The sequence below is a fragment of the Ylistrum balloti genome, unplaced genomic scaffold, assembly GCF_031769215.1.
Source record: "Ylistrum balloti isolate Yb309-2 unplaced genomic scaffold, AGI_CSIRO_Ybal_v1 Utg370488, whole genome shotgun sequence".
NCBI lineage: Eukaryota > Metazoa > Mollusca > Bivalvia > Pectinida > Pectinidae > Ylistrum > Ylistrum balloti.
In genome coordinates, this window is record NW_026782318.1 from 896,014 (window position 1) to 914,892 (window position 18,879).

The 18,879-nt window shown below is 38.2% G+C and overlaps 2 protein-coding genes across 2 annotated transcripts in view; one reads left to right on the top strand and one right to left on the bottom strand.

Annotated features, from left to right (window-relative positions):
• The first annotated feature begins 2,978 nt into the window (after positions 1–2,978).
• Positions 2,979–3,371, top strand: LOC132555429 (uncharacterized). The gene has a single exon (XM_060219777.1). It carries the CDS (start codon positions 2,979–2,981, stop codon positions 3,369–3,371), a length of 393 nt encoding a protein of 130 aa, XP_060075760.1.
• A 3,126-nt stretch (positions 3,372–6,497) lies between these two features.
• The window catches only part of LOC132555430 (cardioacceleratory peptide receptor-like), a 39,144-nt gene continuing 26,762 nt past the window's right edge, over positions 6,498–18,879 (bottom strand). The window contains exons 5-6 of the mRNA XM_060219778.1: positions 13,322–13,429; positions 6,498–6,772 (exon numbers count right to left, since the gene is read on the bottom strand). Of these exons, the coding sequence (XP_060075761.1) occupies positions 6,498–6,772; positions 13,322–13,429 (383 nt within the window). The remainder of the gene's footprint in view (positions 6,773–13,321; positions 13,430–18,879) is intronic.

The window sequence follows — 18,879 nt, forward strand, 5'->3', positions numbered from 1 at the left end:
GAAGCTGAGGCCAAGCTGAGAACTATGATAGAACAACAAAGTGACAGTGATGACAGCAGTTTGTCGTATGAGTCAACTAGAGTGACACGATTTGTGGAGGAACAGAACTTGAGGCTTAATCTCTCCTCAGAACCTGAACCAGTAAGGAAGTTTGTCAGAGGGAGTAGCGTGTCGTCTCACAAGGAATCTGAGTCATGTATCGATGAAGCATCAGGGTGTTATAGCCATACACCTTTAACTCAGGTCAGGTTTGACTGCTCACCCACTTTGTTACAATCCTCCCGAGGATACTTACCTCATTTTGAGTTACCTACATGTACCTCCAATGCCAATACGTTGCTTGAAAACCCCGAACCACGCATGCCACAGCCTTCGAAACAAAGTCAACAAATGTCGTCCACTCCGGGTCAATTGCCATTGTTAGACATATCACTAGTCGTTTCAACCAACAATATACCATGTGCAATTACCTCACCAACGACAAATGCTTTGAGCCCGGATGCGCAAGAATTTCACCCACCACCTACAAACCATCACTTTGATATATGTGCTGAGTTCTCAAAGTACCTCTTGAAAAAGGATTTACTCCTGTCTAGACTTACTAAGTTCACAGACTGCCCAGAGACCTATGCCGTATGGAAATCTAGTTTCAGAGGTATTATAACAGAGCTTGGAGCTTCTGCTACAGCGGAAATGGACCTCCTGGTAAAATGGCTGGGTGCAGATTCCAGCAGGCAAGCCCTGAATACAAGATCTGTATACCCTGAGGACCCAAAGGTAGGGGTGGCAAGAATCTGGGAAAGATTAGAGGATCGTTATGCTGGTCCAGAGATGGTGGAGGCTTGTCTGAAAGCCCATGTCGCTGCTTTCCCCAATATTTCGAACAAAGACAATAGTCGATTGTTTGAACTTGTTGACCTTGTATCCGAGATTGCTGCTAGGAAAGCAGACAAACAATACTCTACCTTGTTGGCATACTATGACTCATCTTCTGGAGTAAACCCTATAGTGGCCAAGTTACCTGTTAGTATACAGCAAAAGTGGACTACACATGGTATCAAGTACAAGAAAAACCATGGTGCGTCATACCCTCCTTTCACTGTTTACATAGAATTCCTGCGCGACATTGCAAGGGCGAGAAATGACCCTGGGTTCAAATATGACCAGCCAGATGCGTCTACCACTATGTCAAAACCTGTCAAAACAGGAAACAGACCTCCCAAGGCTTTGGTGTCTGCAAGAAAAACTGAGGTGAAAAAAAAACATCAGAGCCTGCCCTGTCCCGTCCTTTACATAAGACAAAACACACGCTCAACAAATGTAGAGGTTTCAGATCGAAGCCTATTGAGGAAAGGAAGAAGTTTCTTCGTGAGAACTCTCTCTGCTTTAGGTGCTGTGGCCCTGGAAAACACTTGGCCAAGGATTGTGATGTAGCCATGAAATGTGAAATTTGCAACAGTAACCGACATCCGTCAGCTCTACACATTACAACTCCTCTCAGCAAGTCATCAGTTCCAGATAAGGAACAAGCTAATACAACTCCTACAAATCCTGTTAATTCAACATGTACACAGGTGTGCAAGAATCCCTTGGGCATGAGTAAATCCTGCGCGAAGACTGTCCTTGTGAAGGTGTACCCTACTGGCCAGTCAGACCAAGCTCTCAGACTCTATGCCATCATTGATGATCAGACTAACCAAACACTTGCTAGGACTAGTTTCTTTGACTACTTTGGTGAAGAAGGCAACCACACCGAGTATACACTATCCTCATGCTCAGGCTACATTTCAGCTTCAGGACGAAAAGCAAGAGGATATGTTGTTGATGGCACAGCGGCTCTTGACCTACCAGATTTGATTGAGTGAGACATGATACCAGATGCTCGGGATGAGATACCGACTCCGGAGGCTGCCTTTCATCACCCCCATTTACGTGAGATAGCAGATTACCTTCCTGCATTATATCCTAAAGCCGATATTATGATGCTCATAGGGCGAGACCTCCCCACTGCACACCATGTGGAAGACCAGAAGATTGATCCACCTGATGGGCCTTATGGGCAAAGACTCAAACTTGGATGGGTAATTATTGGTCTGTCTTGGAAGTGCTCATCAGACACCTTTCGTCACTAGCAACAAGACTTACACCCTGAGAAATGGACGTCCTTCCTTGATGGAGCCCTGTCCTAATTGCTTTGAGGTAAAGGCGGATAGCCCAGAGCCCTGTTTCCCCGTCTACCTCAAAGGACCAAACGATGATGTGCCAGGCTTATCAGTGGAGGACAAGGAGTTTCTTCATATAATGGATTCCTGCATGAAAAAGAATTCAGAGGGAAACTGGTCAGCGCCCCTTCCGTTCAAGCCAGATCGACCTAGACTTCCCGACAACAGATCTCAGGCCTTACAAAGAGCAATGTCCTTGGACAGGAGCCTTCACAGAGACGCTGTAAAGCGTGCTCACATGAGTTTATGGCCAAGATATTGAACAATTGGCATGCCGAAGTTGCTCCTCCTCTGAAGGATGGTGAAGAACGTTGGTACCTTCCTCTCTTCGGCATATACTACCCCAAAAATCCTGATAAGATAAGAGCAGTATTTGACTCATCTGCTCAACAGCGTACTTATGGCAGGGCCAGACTTGGTGAACAGTTTACTTGGTGTACTTTTGAGGTTCCGCACTAAGCCTGTAGCCATTACAGGTGACGTCGAGCAAATGTTCTACTGTTTCAAGGTAGATAAATCACATCGGAATTTTCTTCGGTTCTTCTGGCATGAAGACAATAACACGTCAAAACAGCTGATCGAATACCGTATGACAGCACATGTCTTTGGGAATTCGCCATCACCTGCAGTGGCCACTTATGGTCTCAGACAAGCTGTCGAGGGAGCGGAAGCTGATGTGACGGAATTTGTTCATCGTAACTTTATGTCGATGATGGTCTGACGTCGACTTATGACGCCGTTACAGCTGCATCCTTGATGAAACGCACTCAGCATACATTACGAACAAATGGTAATATAAGATTTCACAAAGTTGCATCCAACAGGAGGGATGTGCTTGAGGCTTTCGGCCCAGACGATCTTGCGGGAGATATCAAGAACTTGAACCTGAGCGTTGACTCCCCACCTGTACAGAGAAGTCTAGGTCTCTCCTGGAACCTGGCAGGGGACTTCTTTACATTCAATTCACATCTTGAGGATAAGCCATATACCAGACGTGGAATCTCAGCAACGGTAAACGGTCTATATGATCCACTCGGCTTTGCAGCTCCTGTTGTCCTCAAAAGGAAGCTGCTCTTTAGGGATCTCATTTCATCAACAGTGGGTTGGGATGATCCGCTTCCCGAAGACAGTCGACGTGACTGGGAATAGTGGAAAAGGTCCCTGAAGGAGTTAAACTACTGTAAGGTCCGTAGGCCATACTATGAGGTACGACTTCATCAAGGAATGAAACAACGTCTGCATATATTTTGTGACGCGTCCAAGGACGCCATTGCAGCAGTAGCGTATTTTAAGATCACGGAAGACGATGGAAACTCTCACGTGTGCTTTGTTCTAGGAAAGGCCAAAGTAGCCCCTCATCATGGGCATACTATTCGACGATTAGAACTTTGTTCCGCTGTCCTTGCTACAGAGCTTGGACAGATCATCGCTGATCAATTAGATGTCAACCCAGCAGATATCCGTTACCACTCTGATAGTAATGTCGTCCTCGGCTACATAAATAAGAGAGTTCGTCGCTTCTACACGTATGTGGCCAACCGCATTGACAGAATTTTGAACGTCAGCAAACCAACACAATGGCAACATGTTCCTACCAACATGAATCCGGCGTATATCGGAACCAGATGTAGTGATGCATGTCAACTTGATCAAAATTCTTGGTTGAGGGGCCCTTCACTTCTTCTTGACTGTGAAATCCTTGGCAAATAGGATTTTCCTCTTATCAGTCCTCAGACGCCGAAGTTCGGAATGTTGTCGCGCTTAAGTCGTCGACTTCTACCAGCCACGATAGTCTTGGTTCAGAGAGATTCCAGAGGTTTTCTGGCTGGACATCCATTACCTGTGCCATAGGGAATCTGCTCTCGTTTGTTCAGCGTTTCAAAACTAAGGTGGGGAGTTTCGATTCCAAGGAGGGGAGCGCGGGAACTGGAAAACTTCCGAATCTGGAGAGAGCAAAATGAGTCATACTTAGAGAGAGGCTTTCCCAAAGGAAATCCAGAACCTTCAAAATTCAAAACCTATTCCTAAAGACAGTCACATTTCTTCACTTTCACCTTACTTAGACGATGAAGGGATTTTGAGGGTAGGAGGTCGACTGAATAAATCTGGATACCATTCATTGGAGAAGAACCCAGTTATTCTTCCTGGCAAACTCCATACAGCGAAGTTGATCGTTCTTCACTTCCATGGCAAGGTTCATCATCAAGGTCGACACTTCACTGCGGCCGGTTTCTGGATCACCGGGTCCAAGAGGTTAATCTCATCTCTCATCCAGAAGTGCGTTCGTTGTCTTCGTTTACGTGGAAAGACCGCTGTTCAGCTCATGGCTGATCTGCCAGCAGATCGCCTCACTCCTTCGCCTCCATTTACATATGTTGGAGTGGACATTTTTGGACCATGGTATATCTCCTTTCGTCGAACCAGAGGGGCCAATTCCCAGCAGAAAAGATGGGCTGCGCTATTTACATGCCTAGTCATACGGGCGGTACATATCGAGGTCATTGAAGATATGTCGTCGTCCTCGTTTATCAATGCCCTTCGCAGGTTCTATTCGATTCGCGGACCTGTCAGTGTTTTTCGGTCGGACGGGGACAAATTTCGTCGGATCCACCGATGCTGTCGGAATCCAATCTATCAACGTCAAAGACATGGAGATGTCTAATCATCTTGTCAACAGCGGCACTGTTTGGCGGTTCAACTCACCTCATGCTTCACATATGGGTTGCATCTGGGAGAGGATGATTGGTATTTCGCACAGAATACTTGACTCCATGTTACTCGATGTGAAATGAAAGGAGCTCACGCACGAGGTACTGACAACACTCATGGCAGAAGTCACAGCTATCATAAACTCTAGACCCATTGTCGCTGTTTCAACGGATCCAGAGGATCCGCATGTACTCTCACCTTCCATGTTGTTGACACAAAAATCACCAGAATTACCCACATGTCAACTCACGGATGTCAAGTTGAAGGATTCTTACAGGATCCAATGGAAACAGGTTCAAAATCTTGCCAACAACTTCTGGGATAGTTGGGAAAAAGAGTACCTTGTCGGTTTGCAGGTGAGACCTAAATGGCATCAGGGACTTCCGAACTTCCAAATGGGGGACATAGCATTGATGCGGGTTGATCAGAGCCCTCGTGTTGAGTGGCCTCTGGCTTTTGTGCAAAGAACATTTCTAAGTGATGACGGCAAGGTTCGCAAAGTCGAAGTAGCCGTGTGTCGTGATGGTGTAAGAACAACCTACATAAGGCCGATTACCCAGTTGGTACCACTAATTTCCACAGAGTGAGGTGTTTCATTGATCTCTCAACATGGATTATGCAAGATCAGTGATACGAGCGAGCAACATTTGAATTTTATTGTGGTTGTGTTTATCGAAAGACATGTTCATCATATTTGTGAATTAATAGATACAATAGTATGACAATATACTAGTGACGTGTTTCACACGCCAGGAGGGGAGTGTAATGTTATAAAAAATATTTTCTGCTGTATTACGGAACGCGCATCTTTAAAGTTCGGCAAGAGTTATCGGACTTGTTGTGATCTCCAGCTTGTTTACATGTGTTTTGCAGCACAGCTAGGAGCTGTTTTACTCAATTATCTTCATGTGTCATTTCGATCTAGTGCTAACCAGTGATTTCTTACCCTCTCCGGAGGTTCTGTGATGTGACGCACCAATGTACCAGAGTTTGGCGATACTGACCGCAATGAAAACTTCAATGAACGAATAAAAGATTTGAGACACCACACTTATTCTTGTTGTACTCTTCAGATGTCTCCGTGTAAATTTTTCTTTTATTCATATTTTGCTCTAGTTTTATGGAATTTGAATTTAAATCATGATTCTGTTTCCATATTGGTATTTTCCAGATGTTACATGTTGATACATTTAATTATACATCGGTTTCTAGAATATATTTTAAGAACACCGATATGGCGGAGACAACAGAAAAGTACATGAAGCTAATTCATACAACGTCCTTTATGATTGAGCAAGTGATACAAATGATGAATTCATGTCAATAAATAAGGCATACATGTTAAACTAAGATATATCAAATTTATAATTCAATCAAATACGTGTACAATGTTCTCAAAAACATTAATACAAGGATGATGACATCATGGAAAATCGGAATCATTTCAAACGACTTTAACATGTAATAGAGCGATGACAATTTTTAAAACATTAATCAATACTCAAACAAATTAAAGCATTTACGGGAAATCGAGGTAAAACAATATTTGAGAAAATTGATTGACAGTCAGTTCAACCGAGACATCTGCATTGTTTTTGACCATTCCGAGTCACGTCGGATATGTGTGATGAATGTTGCTTTAATACTGATACCATTTGTATCTCGTGGCTGCTTTCCTTTTCTTAAAAGTCGGTGGTTAAAAAAGAGGTAAACTATGGGATTAGCCACACTGTTGAGTGGTGCAAGTGTCATAAAGATGAAAAATGATCCATTCAAGTTGATCACGTGATATACCATCAATATTGTGTAGATCGTAAATGGTCCCCAGGAAACAAGGAAAACTGAAAATAGAAAAGGAAAACTCGATTAAAACAAAGTATTGGAAGTTTTTTTTTCAACATTTTATGTATCAATTAATACATTAAGATATAACTGTAAAAAGGTGTAGAAATAGTTTAGAATAACCGCGTTGGTTATCCTCGACTGTCCTTTGGTCACTGACGTGTCGTACAAGTAAGAAGTAGCTTCTTTCAACTTTAACACATATCCCCATAAAAAAAGTAATTCAATGAAGTAAGACGGAAAAGTTAAAACAATAGGTTTTAACTGACTGATCGAACATTTGTATATTTGTTGTAATGCTTAATTCTTTATTGATGAGTCAGAGGAAAAAATTAAATCCTCATTTACACTTTATCATCAAAGCAGATCTGTTTGTTTGGGGTTTTTTTTTTTCAAAATAAATTTATTAGCGTCTTATCATAAGGATAAGGTTTATATATTTTGTTTGTTTGTTTGTTGTTTTTTGTTCGTTTCGATGAATTTTATTGTTAGATGTTATGGTCAAATGGATCGAATGACAGACAAAACCTATATCAATTCTCTCCATGGATGACAAACGGAGTAGAAGAATACTAATCTATATAAAGAAAACGTTCCGTGAAAAAAGAAAAGAACATATTTGTACAGAATACAAACAAGGGAGGTAACTCACAATTACCAATATGTAACAGATAAATCCTCATTCACATCCTAACACACAGACACAGGAATGGATATAATATAAGTCAGGAATCACACGAAGAAATATTAATCTATAATAATGAAATGACGTCATATTTATCTATACGTCATTCGTGTTACTTCCGATGTGGTTGTGAAAATTTTGTTTCTCGTTTGAAACATATACTTTTCTCGTGTTTATACAGTGCAAAACGCTATCCCTTCAGGAAAATTTGTTCTTATTCTCGATTTGTTTTTCAAGTACCTCCGTGTAAATCTGTATTTCTTTGATAATTTACCCTCATTTTTCTCAATTTAAAATTTGAATTATAATTTAGTTGAGATAATGTCATTTTGTTGTGATTTTCTACAAAGTTGTTAATTGCGATCTAGCTCGGCAGTGGATATGTCTTAACACCGAATGTTGTATCAGAGACAGGTGAAGATATTAATTAGTACTAATTGATGTGCACTGAATTTCAAGACAGAAAATAACTACAACCGCACCTTGATGAACATAGAATAGCCATATCGTGCTATTTTTGTGAGGTTGGTAAGGAAAACATTAGGTTTTTGTTGAAGACATATTTAACACTTGTTAAGCTATTTTATACGCAGATTTAGCATGTGTGTACTTATTAACAACGCATTAGATTTATTCAATCTCAAGCCTAATAAAACAAAACTATAATACATGTTTAAACAAAAAGAAGATTCAATTTTAACTGTTTGAGAAAGTACAAGGAAAGCAACATCAGGTTTTCCTGAGGGATATCATTCTTCAGCTTTATTGACGCCACCCGACCTGTGTGTAAAGGTCAGTCTATCACATGTCAAACTCTTCACATAAGATTCGAGTAAATATGTAAGCGGACCTATGATTAGAAAACTAATAATAAAGAGTTAAGAGAGATGCAGGTTATGGAAGGTTATCATTTGCGAACGTGACATTACTTGGATTGGCCTAGGTTCACGCGGCGTGTTTCATCGACAAAGTAATAAACTGTTACCCTTGTTGAACACCTGGTCTTATTTTCATTACACTATCTCTTTTGTTGTTATTTTGCCATACATTCATCGAATTGTGTTTGAATCACGAATGGAAATATGAATATTGAATTCAGCAATTCACGCATCCAATCGAAATTATGTTTTTTATGTTCAGAATACAATAATGTTAATTACCAGATATATAAAAAGTAAAATTGATTCAGTTCTGGGAAAAGTGACCCCCTATCTAAAGATTCACATTTTTTTAATCAATTTTGTTTTTCCTCATTCTCTTCCAAGGTTTCATAATTTAGGCTCATAACATCACTGCCAAGTCCTAGAAGGATGAAACACTGTATGATGCTGTTTACTTCATTGTTTGACACTTTTCCATTGTATTGAAAGGTGATATTCACTTGTTTGTGTTTTATCCACTTATCCTATGGTATTCGGTATAGTGCATTACATCCAATTCCATGTACAAATTACACTATATTATGATCTTGTGTGTTAGTGTCGTAATTATAATGATGTGTAGAAGGTCTTTATCTCTACAAGTTCTCTGAGTTCACCAGAATAATAATAAAAAATGATAGATGACAGATAAAACGTTTTCACTTTCTTGTTCCAATAAAAGGAACTTTATTATTGCCGGATTCATTGTTCTCAAGCTAGTGTTGATCTAAATTTATGTATTCGGGACAGTAAAAATGATATATGAAATTCAAACTTTAACTTTAAACCTTTTTACAAGCTTCTTTTTACCTGAACTTGATTATTCTAGAATATCATTGATATCTAAAAGAATCCTGTTTAATGTACCAGAAACATAATTAGCTTGGAACGAAAGACGTATTATTTTTCACGACTGGTTTGGCGTATCATTGCTGAAGGCCTTTAATTTCCATAGAGCAATGTAGCTTACAATAGTGAACAGAAGTAATCAAGCATGTTAAAACATAAAGAGAACAAAACAATAGGAGATGTCTACATTGTTTGATGCTATCCTGTCTGATCATAAATTGAAAGAAGGCAAAAAACAAATTGAAAAGAGAAAACAATAATCAATCACCGTCATTTATTTGTCATGCTCTTAAGCTTTCAATAAATTGTATATCTCTTTTGATGTGATGAGTCATTTGTGTTTTAATCCAATAGAGATTTTATACGTTCTTGGTATTACAATATTCTTTTAGCATCCCTCGATGGTTCTTTGAGTTCTCCTATGTAATGAACAATACAGACCATACTTTTACAGCTGTATGCTTTAATGCCACTCTCAGATTATTGTGTAAGCATACCAACAGTTTGATGATAACAGGACCTAAGATGAAGTTTTTAAAAATTTCATTTGTGATTTAAAGAAATGAATGTTACAATTTGCTTTCTTTTGCTAGCCTAGCTACTCACCCATCCGCTTATCTATAAATCCACTCAACGCACCAACACATCCACTTAACTCACCCATCCACTTATCTATTCACCCACTCAACGCGACAACACATCCACTTAACTCACCCATCCACTTATCTATACATCCACTCAACGCGACAACACATCCACTTAATCACCCATCAACACTTATCTATTCACCCACTCAACGCGACAACACATCCACTTAACTCACCCATCCACTTATCTATACATCCACTCAACGCACCCACACATCCACTTAACTCACCCATCCACTTATCTATTCACCCACTCAACGCGACAACATATCCACTTAACTCACCCATTCCACTTAACTCACCCATCCACTTATCTATTCGTCTACTCAACGCACCAACACATCCACTTAAGTCACCCATCCACTTATCTATTCACTCACTCAACGCGACAACACATCCACTTAACTCACCCATCCACTTATCTATTCACCCACTCAACGCGACAACACATCCACTTAACTCACCCATCCACTTATCTATACATCCACTCAACGCACCCACACATCCACTTAACTCACCCATCCACTTATCTATTCACTCACTGAACGCGACAACACATTCACTTAACTCACCCATCCACTTATCTATTCACTCACTCAACGCGACAACACATCCACTTAACTCACCCATCCACTTATCTATTCACCCACTCAACGCGACAACACACATCCACTTCAACGCACCCACACACTCACCCATCCACTTATCTATTCATATCAACGCGACAACACATCCACTTAACTCACCCATCCACTTATCTATACATCCACTCAACGCACCCACACATCCACTTAACTCACCCATCCACTTATCTATTCACCCACTCAACGCGACAACACATCCACTTAACTCACCCATCCACTTATCTATACATCCACTCAACGCACCCACACATCCACTTAACTCACCCATCCACCTATCTATACATCCACTCAACGCGACAACACATCCACTAGACTCACCCATCCACTTATCTATTCACCCACTCAACGCGACAACACATCCACTTAACTCACCCATCCACTTATCTATACATCCACTCAACGCACCCACACATCCACGTAACTCACCCATCCACTTATCTATTCACCCCTCTACACACCAACACATCAACTTAACTCACCCATTCACATATCCTGCAACTTTCCATAAATCTATCCATTTGTCTGTTATTCACTTGCTGTTGTTAGAACAGGTCATTTTACAAATGCACTTAACCACTTTTTATTATTCGTCTGATGAGTGGAATATATACAGTTACTGACAAGATATCAAGAAAGGAAACCAGAAAACCGTCAAACTGGTGCGAAATAGAATAGATATACTGACCTCTAGTGTATAACCATCGATTAATATTATAGAACATTTCAACATCTGTCCCTGTTTATGGAGATATTAATATTTTAAACAAATCCGAAACGATTTGAAATATTAAAAGAAAACCAAAATGGAGCTATTTCTACGGGATACCCTGGGTTACGTCCCCTTAGCGTTTATCGAGTCGTAGCCACGAGAGCCCACAAGAACAATGGGACAGTCATGGATTAGTGATTTTATCAAATTACACTCTGTACTAATACGGACTTTGTAGGAACTGTTTTACTCGGAGATCCGTGCAAACATAGTTATATAGGTATCTGTTGTAGTCTACATATACGTAACACATTTACTAGTCCGTAATATTACGGTACATATCGAATTTTAATCCGTGATAGCATCAATATCCTTGTTCAAAATCACAAACAAATATAACCACCTTCAATGATTATTATAAAAATCAGAGTTTTACAATTCAGTTTAACAATATCTGTTGAAAAAAACGTAACATTTTATAATATGAGTGAATATGGTCAGTTATCTCGAAGGCAGTTTACCTGGACAGGTGTGAACTTTAGCCATCTCTTTAGTGGGCTAATTTCTTATTGTCCGACTCTATGTCTTATGATTTCATATATTACTACAGTTAATATACGTAGACATCTTCTGATATCACTGACATTGGTTAAAACAAATAAAACTGCGAGAAGATCTAGAATTTGAAAAAAATACATTTAACACACTTGATTATTACTTTAGCAATTAAAATTTGAAGATTTACCTCTGAAAACTCTTGATCAAAGATTCGAATCGGAAGGGATTTACAACATCTACTGTTAACTATATCTTAAACTAATCAATTTTGCTAAAAGGACAGTGATTAGAAATTGATTAACCACAACATTTTGAAAAAGACATTTTTCTCTACTGTGGCAATGCTTCTATCCAAAACATATACATAGTATAGGGCAAATCTCGAATTTATTGAACTCGTACATTAAATTTTTCGATAAGATGTATGACTTGCATTCATAAATAGCAGTCAATAAGTCAATTCTGAGTTTATATTTTTGTTTACGAAAATTATAGTAATGCAGAAGAAATGAAAATAAAATTTCCTTTTTTTTTACTATATAAGATTTTAGATAAAACCAAGGCAGGAAGAAAAAGTGAAAAACTGGAAAATAAACTCCTTGGTATTAAGGATGAAATCACTCGATCTACAAAATACACCTCCCTGAAAATTGTTGATGATGTAAAAAAAAAAAAAAATGGAAACTTAAACATATCTCTTACGTTACAAAACATGACAAAAATCTCACAATACTTCAATGGCCAATGGAGAAATGTGTTTTTAGCTTTGGTTAGGAAGAGTTTTGAACATGAAAAAGCATAACATAAATTTTCGCAGCCAATTTGGTTTATCAACTAAATGACTATCGATACAAATAGACATCACTAGAAAATAACACTTATACGAACGTTGATAAAGCCCACTAAGACATATTATTCAAAACAACTATATTCTTACTATGAACCAGAATCCAACGTGAAAATGGTATCAAGTTATTAAAAATTGAGAGATTGGTAATTTACTACTCGATACCAAGGAATTACGCTCATCTTAGGTGGTAATGTTCCGATCTGAATCCCATTTGGAGAACTTTTTATACTTACTTATTTAAATATTAAATGTATTATAGATATTGTTTTAAGTAAAATGGACGTTGTCGCTAAGTTGCTGTATTTTTATGATAAGACAGTCCATATTATCTACAGGTGTAAGTCTAGTATACCATCAAAAGAGGACTTTTTCAAAACATCGAGAAAACAATTTTTTAACTTCCAAGACCGAAGAAGCTTTGAAGCTTTTGACGCACATTAATCTTTAACCAACAGAAAAAAACAAAAGCCTAAGGATTTGTGTTAGATATGAAATATTTATCTTTAGGGCGAAATAAACAGTTTTATGCGAGGGTACAAACAGTGGTGTGGGTTTGTTTTTCTTATGAGTCCACATTACGTCATGGACATACTTTTGTCATGTCATATAAAGTAAGATAAATATAACATGCTAAAATGATACATTTGACATAAATGCTTGGCACTTTCAGTGATTAATAAACATACCTGAGACCACGACGAATGTTATTTTGATAGTCTTGACCTTTGCCCTGTGAATGATTCCTGAGTTAGGTTTCAGGCGATTGGCTGTGTATACATCACAGTGCGATTTCACTGAAATGGAAAATTACAGTGATTATTAACCTTTCTGTCTGGTCACAATGTAAAATCATTTAGTAAAATCTGTACTAAAGTATCTCAAAGAATGTAGCATCACATTGAACTAACTAAAATAAAACTGAAAAAGAGATCGTAATAAACTCCGTTGGGAAAATACTCGTTGTTCATTAGTAATTCTTTTGCTTTCCCTTTGTTTTGTTAATATATCTCTCTCTCTCTCTCTCTCTCTCTCTCTCTCTCTCTCTCTCTCTCTCTCTCTCTCTCTCTCTCTCTCTCTCTCTCTCTCTCTCTCTCTCTCTCTCTCTCTCTCTCTCTCTCTCTCTCTCTCTCTCTCTCATTTTAGGTAATTAGGGCTCTATGTGCTGTCTCTCTGTGCAAAATATGTGACAAGTGTGATTTAGTGAATTAATAAAGTTAAGAGGTGATTTATAAATATACCCTAGGGGAAAAGAACTGTGCATGATGACATTTTTATTGATTAAAGCGTGAAACTTTACACAGGTAAGATGAGTGTGCTTCTCAGTCATATACACTGGTCAGTGAATGAATTGCACAGGCAGTTTGTCTGTCTGACCCACGTCTTCGTTTTCATGTTCGTTTTCGACCAGCAGTCAATCGTAAACACATTTGTCGCCTACCCCTGTGTAAAAGCTACTGTAAATACTTGTAACACACAAAACGTTTGAAAAACGTCTTTGATACGCCATGTCAAGGTTGAATGAAACTGACAGATGCCGCGCTGTAAGCAAATTTGAAGATGGTGTAAGTCTTACTGAAGTTGCCATACAATGATGGTGTGCACCAAAATACTATATACGCCTTGTGGGACCACCAGAGATCGGCTCCCGTCAGGGCGTCCACACCTTATGCCTAATCGCCAGGATACGTACGTCTGGATCGTTCATCTTCTCGAACGACTCAGAACTGCTTCTTTGACAGCTAAAAGTATTCCTGGCCTTAGAAGAAAAGTCCCCAAACGGTACGTTATCGATTACTTGAAGGAGGCCTACGTCCACAACATACAGTCATACGTCCTGTTATCCAGCAACGTCATTCTGTAACACCTTTAGCTTGGTGTAGGCGACACATACACCTCACGCGGCAGGACTGGGCACGTGTTCTTTTCACGGATGAGTCCAGGTTTCATCTTGAGAGCAGCGATGGTCGTTCTAGAGTGTACCGTCGTGTTGGTGAACGTTTCCATTGGATGGCATCTCACCCCGTGACAGAGCAGCACTTTTGGTTGTGGACGGCACAGTTCAGTTATCAGATACCTTGACGAAGTCATCCGGCGTCATGCCCTTCCATTTGTCAGCAACGTAACGTCCCGCTGGCCGTCATCGACTTCTTGATCCAGAATAATGTGTATGTGCTGTCCTGGCGGCATTGTCACCGGATATGTCGCCTATAGAACATTTGTAGGATGAGATACAGCGTTGCTCACGCCGCCTCCAATATCAGCCTTTGCCTTAACTGGTCTGTCACGTGTGCTTGTGAGAATATGGAATGGTATTCACCAGCTAATTTCGGCAAACTTGTCACATCAATGATGAATCGTTGCCATGCATGCATCGTTTCCAATGGTATATACACACGTAACAATGAGCTTAACATTGTCTGTGAAATCTGATCTCTATCCAAGACACTTCTGATGCAATAACCATATCAATTAAGCTTGTGTTAAGTAAAGATCAGATAAAACCCTGTTGAAAACTTTTTGGCGATTTCTTATATACTTTCAAAGTTATAACGTTTTATATGCATGTACAGTGTCATTTTTCCGCTTTTTTATATATAATGATGATGATGCTGACGATGATGATGATGATGATGATGATGATGATGATGATGATGATGATGATGATGATGATGATGATTGATGATGATGATGATGATGATGATGATGATGATGATGATGATGATGATGATGATGATCACGATGATGATGATGATAATGATGATGACGATGATGACGATGATGATGATGATGATGATATGAAAGATGGATGATAAACTGATGATTATAAATCACATTCACTGCACATAACGTAACCTAAATAGTGTTGGAGAAGAAGCGTAGGCAGATCTAACACATGCATGTGTACTGTGTGATAGCGACAATGGCGAGAGCCCCCATAGATAGCAATACAACGTCAATATATTGATAAAATTGATGTTTTTTTACTAACTACTCTGTTGATTTGTGACACAGTCATATATATATCGTTAAATTATTTATATTTTATATACGTTGTGACGTGCATTGGATTATTTTGATGAGTCTGATAACGTTATCATATTGATATTTACAGACGTTCAACAAAGCCTAAGACAAACTGAATACTTAACCGTGATTCACATATATTTTTGTAAAACTGGTTACTAGTTTACAGAAACATTCACCGAACCACACCTTGATACCAAATAACACATTAATCTTCACTTGGATGGCTTCAACACAAGAATTGATAAATCACTTTTCTTTTCTGTCAAGCACTAAAGATAGATAAATATTTAAACATGTAATATATTGATATTTAGCGGTGAAATCTTTGGATGTTAAAAAATTGGATTAATTTTTTGTTTGAAATGTTTCTCGTCATGATTTCGAACTCAAGAGTCGTTATGGGCTAATGCTGAGAAGTTCAATTGAATGTTTTATGATCACGCTCTGCATTATGAAGTAAATGGTTCCCGATCTGTAGTATAAGTAATGTCAGGAATTAATGTGTATTTTTGTGTTGACGTCCTATTTCCCCGTCCTTCATGATTCAGGGTGTTAATTAAGTTTTCTTATAAAGAATGTTCACATTTGCCAAACATTTCTGTTATAATAAATGTCATCTTTTTTTTTCATTTCGATAGCGAATTAACCTCTACTTTATAAAGGGAACTGGTACAATCGTGTTTATCTCCGCTTTTGTCATACATAGGCGCAAAACATATGAAGCTGACCAGATTTTCTGGAAGGGCACAAGAAACATGAAACTAGCCTATACTTTAAGCATGCGATATTGTCAGGGTATGTTTAGATTATGATTTTTTGTTTTCGTTTTTTTTTTTTTTAATTTTCTGTATTTTCTATTTTCTGTAGATACAAGTGAGAGATTGACAAAATAAGTAGAAATAGTTTAAAAGCGTAAGAGTGTTTTTGTATTGATTTCCTGATGAGTATATTGAAAGAAACTGCTTTCGGTCGAATTTTTACTTGACATCATCTTCGACGGGTTTGCTGGTTGTCTAACAGACTACTGGGATAATTATGCACTCAAGCTTTGCCCCTCGACTGTTTTTACGGGGCTGAACTTATAGAAGAGCTTACCAAAACAGGTAGACTTTGCAAAGTCCTTCAATTTCACTTTTAAATATATTGATAACGTTTAGCCTTTAAATAACAAGAGATTTATTGATCATGTCCATCATATATTTTCACCAGAATAGGAAATAAAGGACACGACAAACACTTCTATAACAACCATTTACTTTGATCATTTCCTACAACGAAACCCACAGCAATAGTTTTCTACCAAGCGGTCAATTTCCCTATCGTTAATTTTACATTTGAATAGGAGACACTTCATTCCCAATCTTTGGTGTTTACATGTCGCAAACGATTATGGTGCCCGTCAGTCTTCATTGAAGTCCTGTTCTAGTTTACCTCATTCTTACTTTTGAGAAGCTGGCATTGCTTAACATGAAGAATATTGTTGATGAATCTGATGAATCTGAGGCAGCATTATCCACCGGAACACCTGGTCGTATTATTCGTTTCGCCAAATTTACATTTATGCAGAAAATTCGTTGTAATATTGTGTTGTCACTATTAAAATATTCATAGAATATAAAATCTTTACGTCATTATGCGTGTTGTTAATCAATCTCAGACTGAGGGCTGAAGCAGAGCAACTAATGAGATTATCGTGTCACACCAATGAAATGCAGATAACATTGTGTTAATAAGACAACTGGCATGCCATTTTTTTTCATGAAATGACAATGATTATAACGGGGACATCGTCTTTCTTAATTTAATTATTTATCTAGTCCACGCTGCATTGTAGATATACAGGTTTTATCATTGTTTTAATGTCACACGTTACGGCTGTTTATTATTTAAAATCACGATATTTTGTTTTGTATGAATATCCTAAATATACTAGGCGTATGCCAATAGATCGAAACATTCCGAATATCATTTGTCGCATATTTAAAGAAGACATCGTGATTTATATGCCTGTATGTGATTATTTAAAACTTTACTAAGGTTCCATGATAATTTTATCAACTGATTATCCCAATGACAAATACATTTGTTCAGTAAGCTTTTCGCATCAGCCGTGCACATCGATGTTGGGACAAATAAATCTAGCCTTTGTATATCCTATCTCTTCCTGCTAACAGAAAATATGAAAGCCCAAAATGTTTACTCAATATTTCATCTAAACCATATAACCCGAGTTAAATGCTTTAGGCTACATTTTAACAAGGTTTATTTTGTCATAATGACACAATTAGATAATTTCACAATGGTTTCCACTTTAATGGAGCTTATCTTACAGCCGATTCATATCACCAATTCTCTAAAATTAAGCATAGAAGGCACACTGGCGTGAAAAGAATCAACTTCTCTCGGAAATCATACTAACAACGAGCTGGGTGTCATTAAAATCTCGTTCAGTTTTGACAGTGGAACAGGGACCATCATGTAACTTGTTCAATTACTTTGAAATATTGCTATAAAAAAGAGACATTAATTTGCCAGAAAAGTTAGGTAAGAAATCACGTACCTGTTACGCTTCATATCAGAAAAGCCTTTTTAATACAATTATCTTCCATACATAAGTGCTTTTCATACGCTCATCGATCACGGATGAATTAGTGACACATGGAAATTGTTCGTGGAATTTCCTTGCCGTATAACGCTGCTGATGACATGCGTTAAAAGGTTTTTTCTGATATGAAGCTGCAAGTAAGTGAATACAGATCATGTGCTTCAATTCCTTACATCTGGAAGATATAGCACTATCTTCTAACGATTTTAAATCTACAGCAAAGATACAAATAACAACATAAAACCGTTTTTCAACTGACAAAAATATAATTCAGGAGAAACATGCTGCATCCGAAGAGTGGACCTGAAAGCACACCCTTTGTTTGGTCTTTCGAGACGTACGTATATACTTGCTTGCTATGGACACGTTTAGTCATTGATTTTGCGTATTCGATTGTTTGTAAATTAGGTTTAGATATGACTTTTTAATTTTCAAACGCATTTTTTGATATTACTACCATTGTCGACTGGCCGTATTACAATTTCAGACAAAACAAAAACAATGAGAAACATATAATATCAATCGTTGAGAGCAGGTACTGTATACACAAAAGTGTCGTCATCAATACTATCGGCGGTTATTTTTCAATTTGTTATAATGATATTTCCTTGT

Coding starts and splice junctions, on each gene's coding strand:
- LOC132555429 (XM_060219777.1), top strand. CDS start 2,979: ATGAAACGCACTCAGCATACATTACGAACAAATGGTAATATAAGATTT.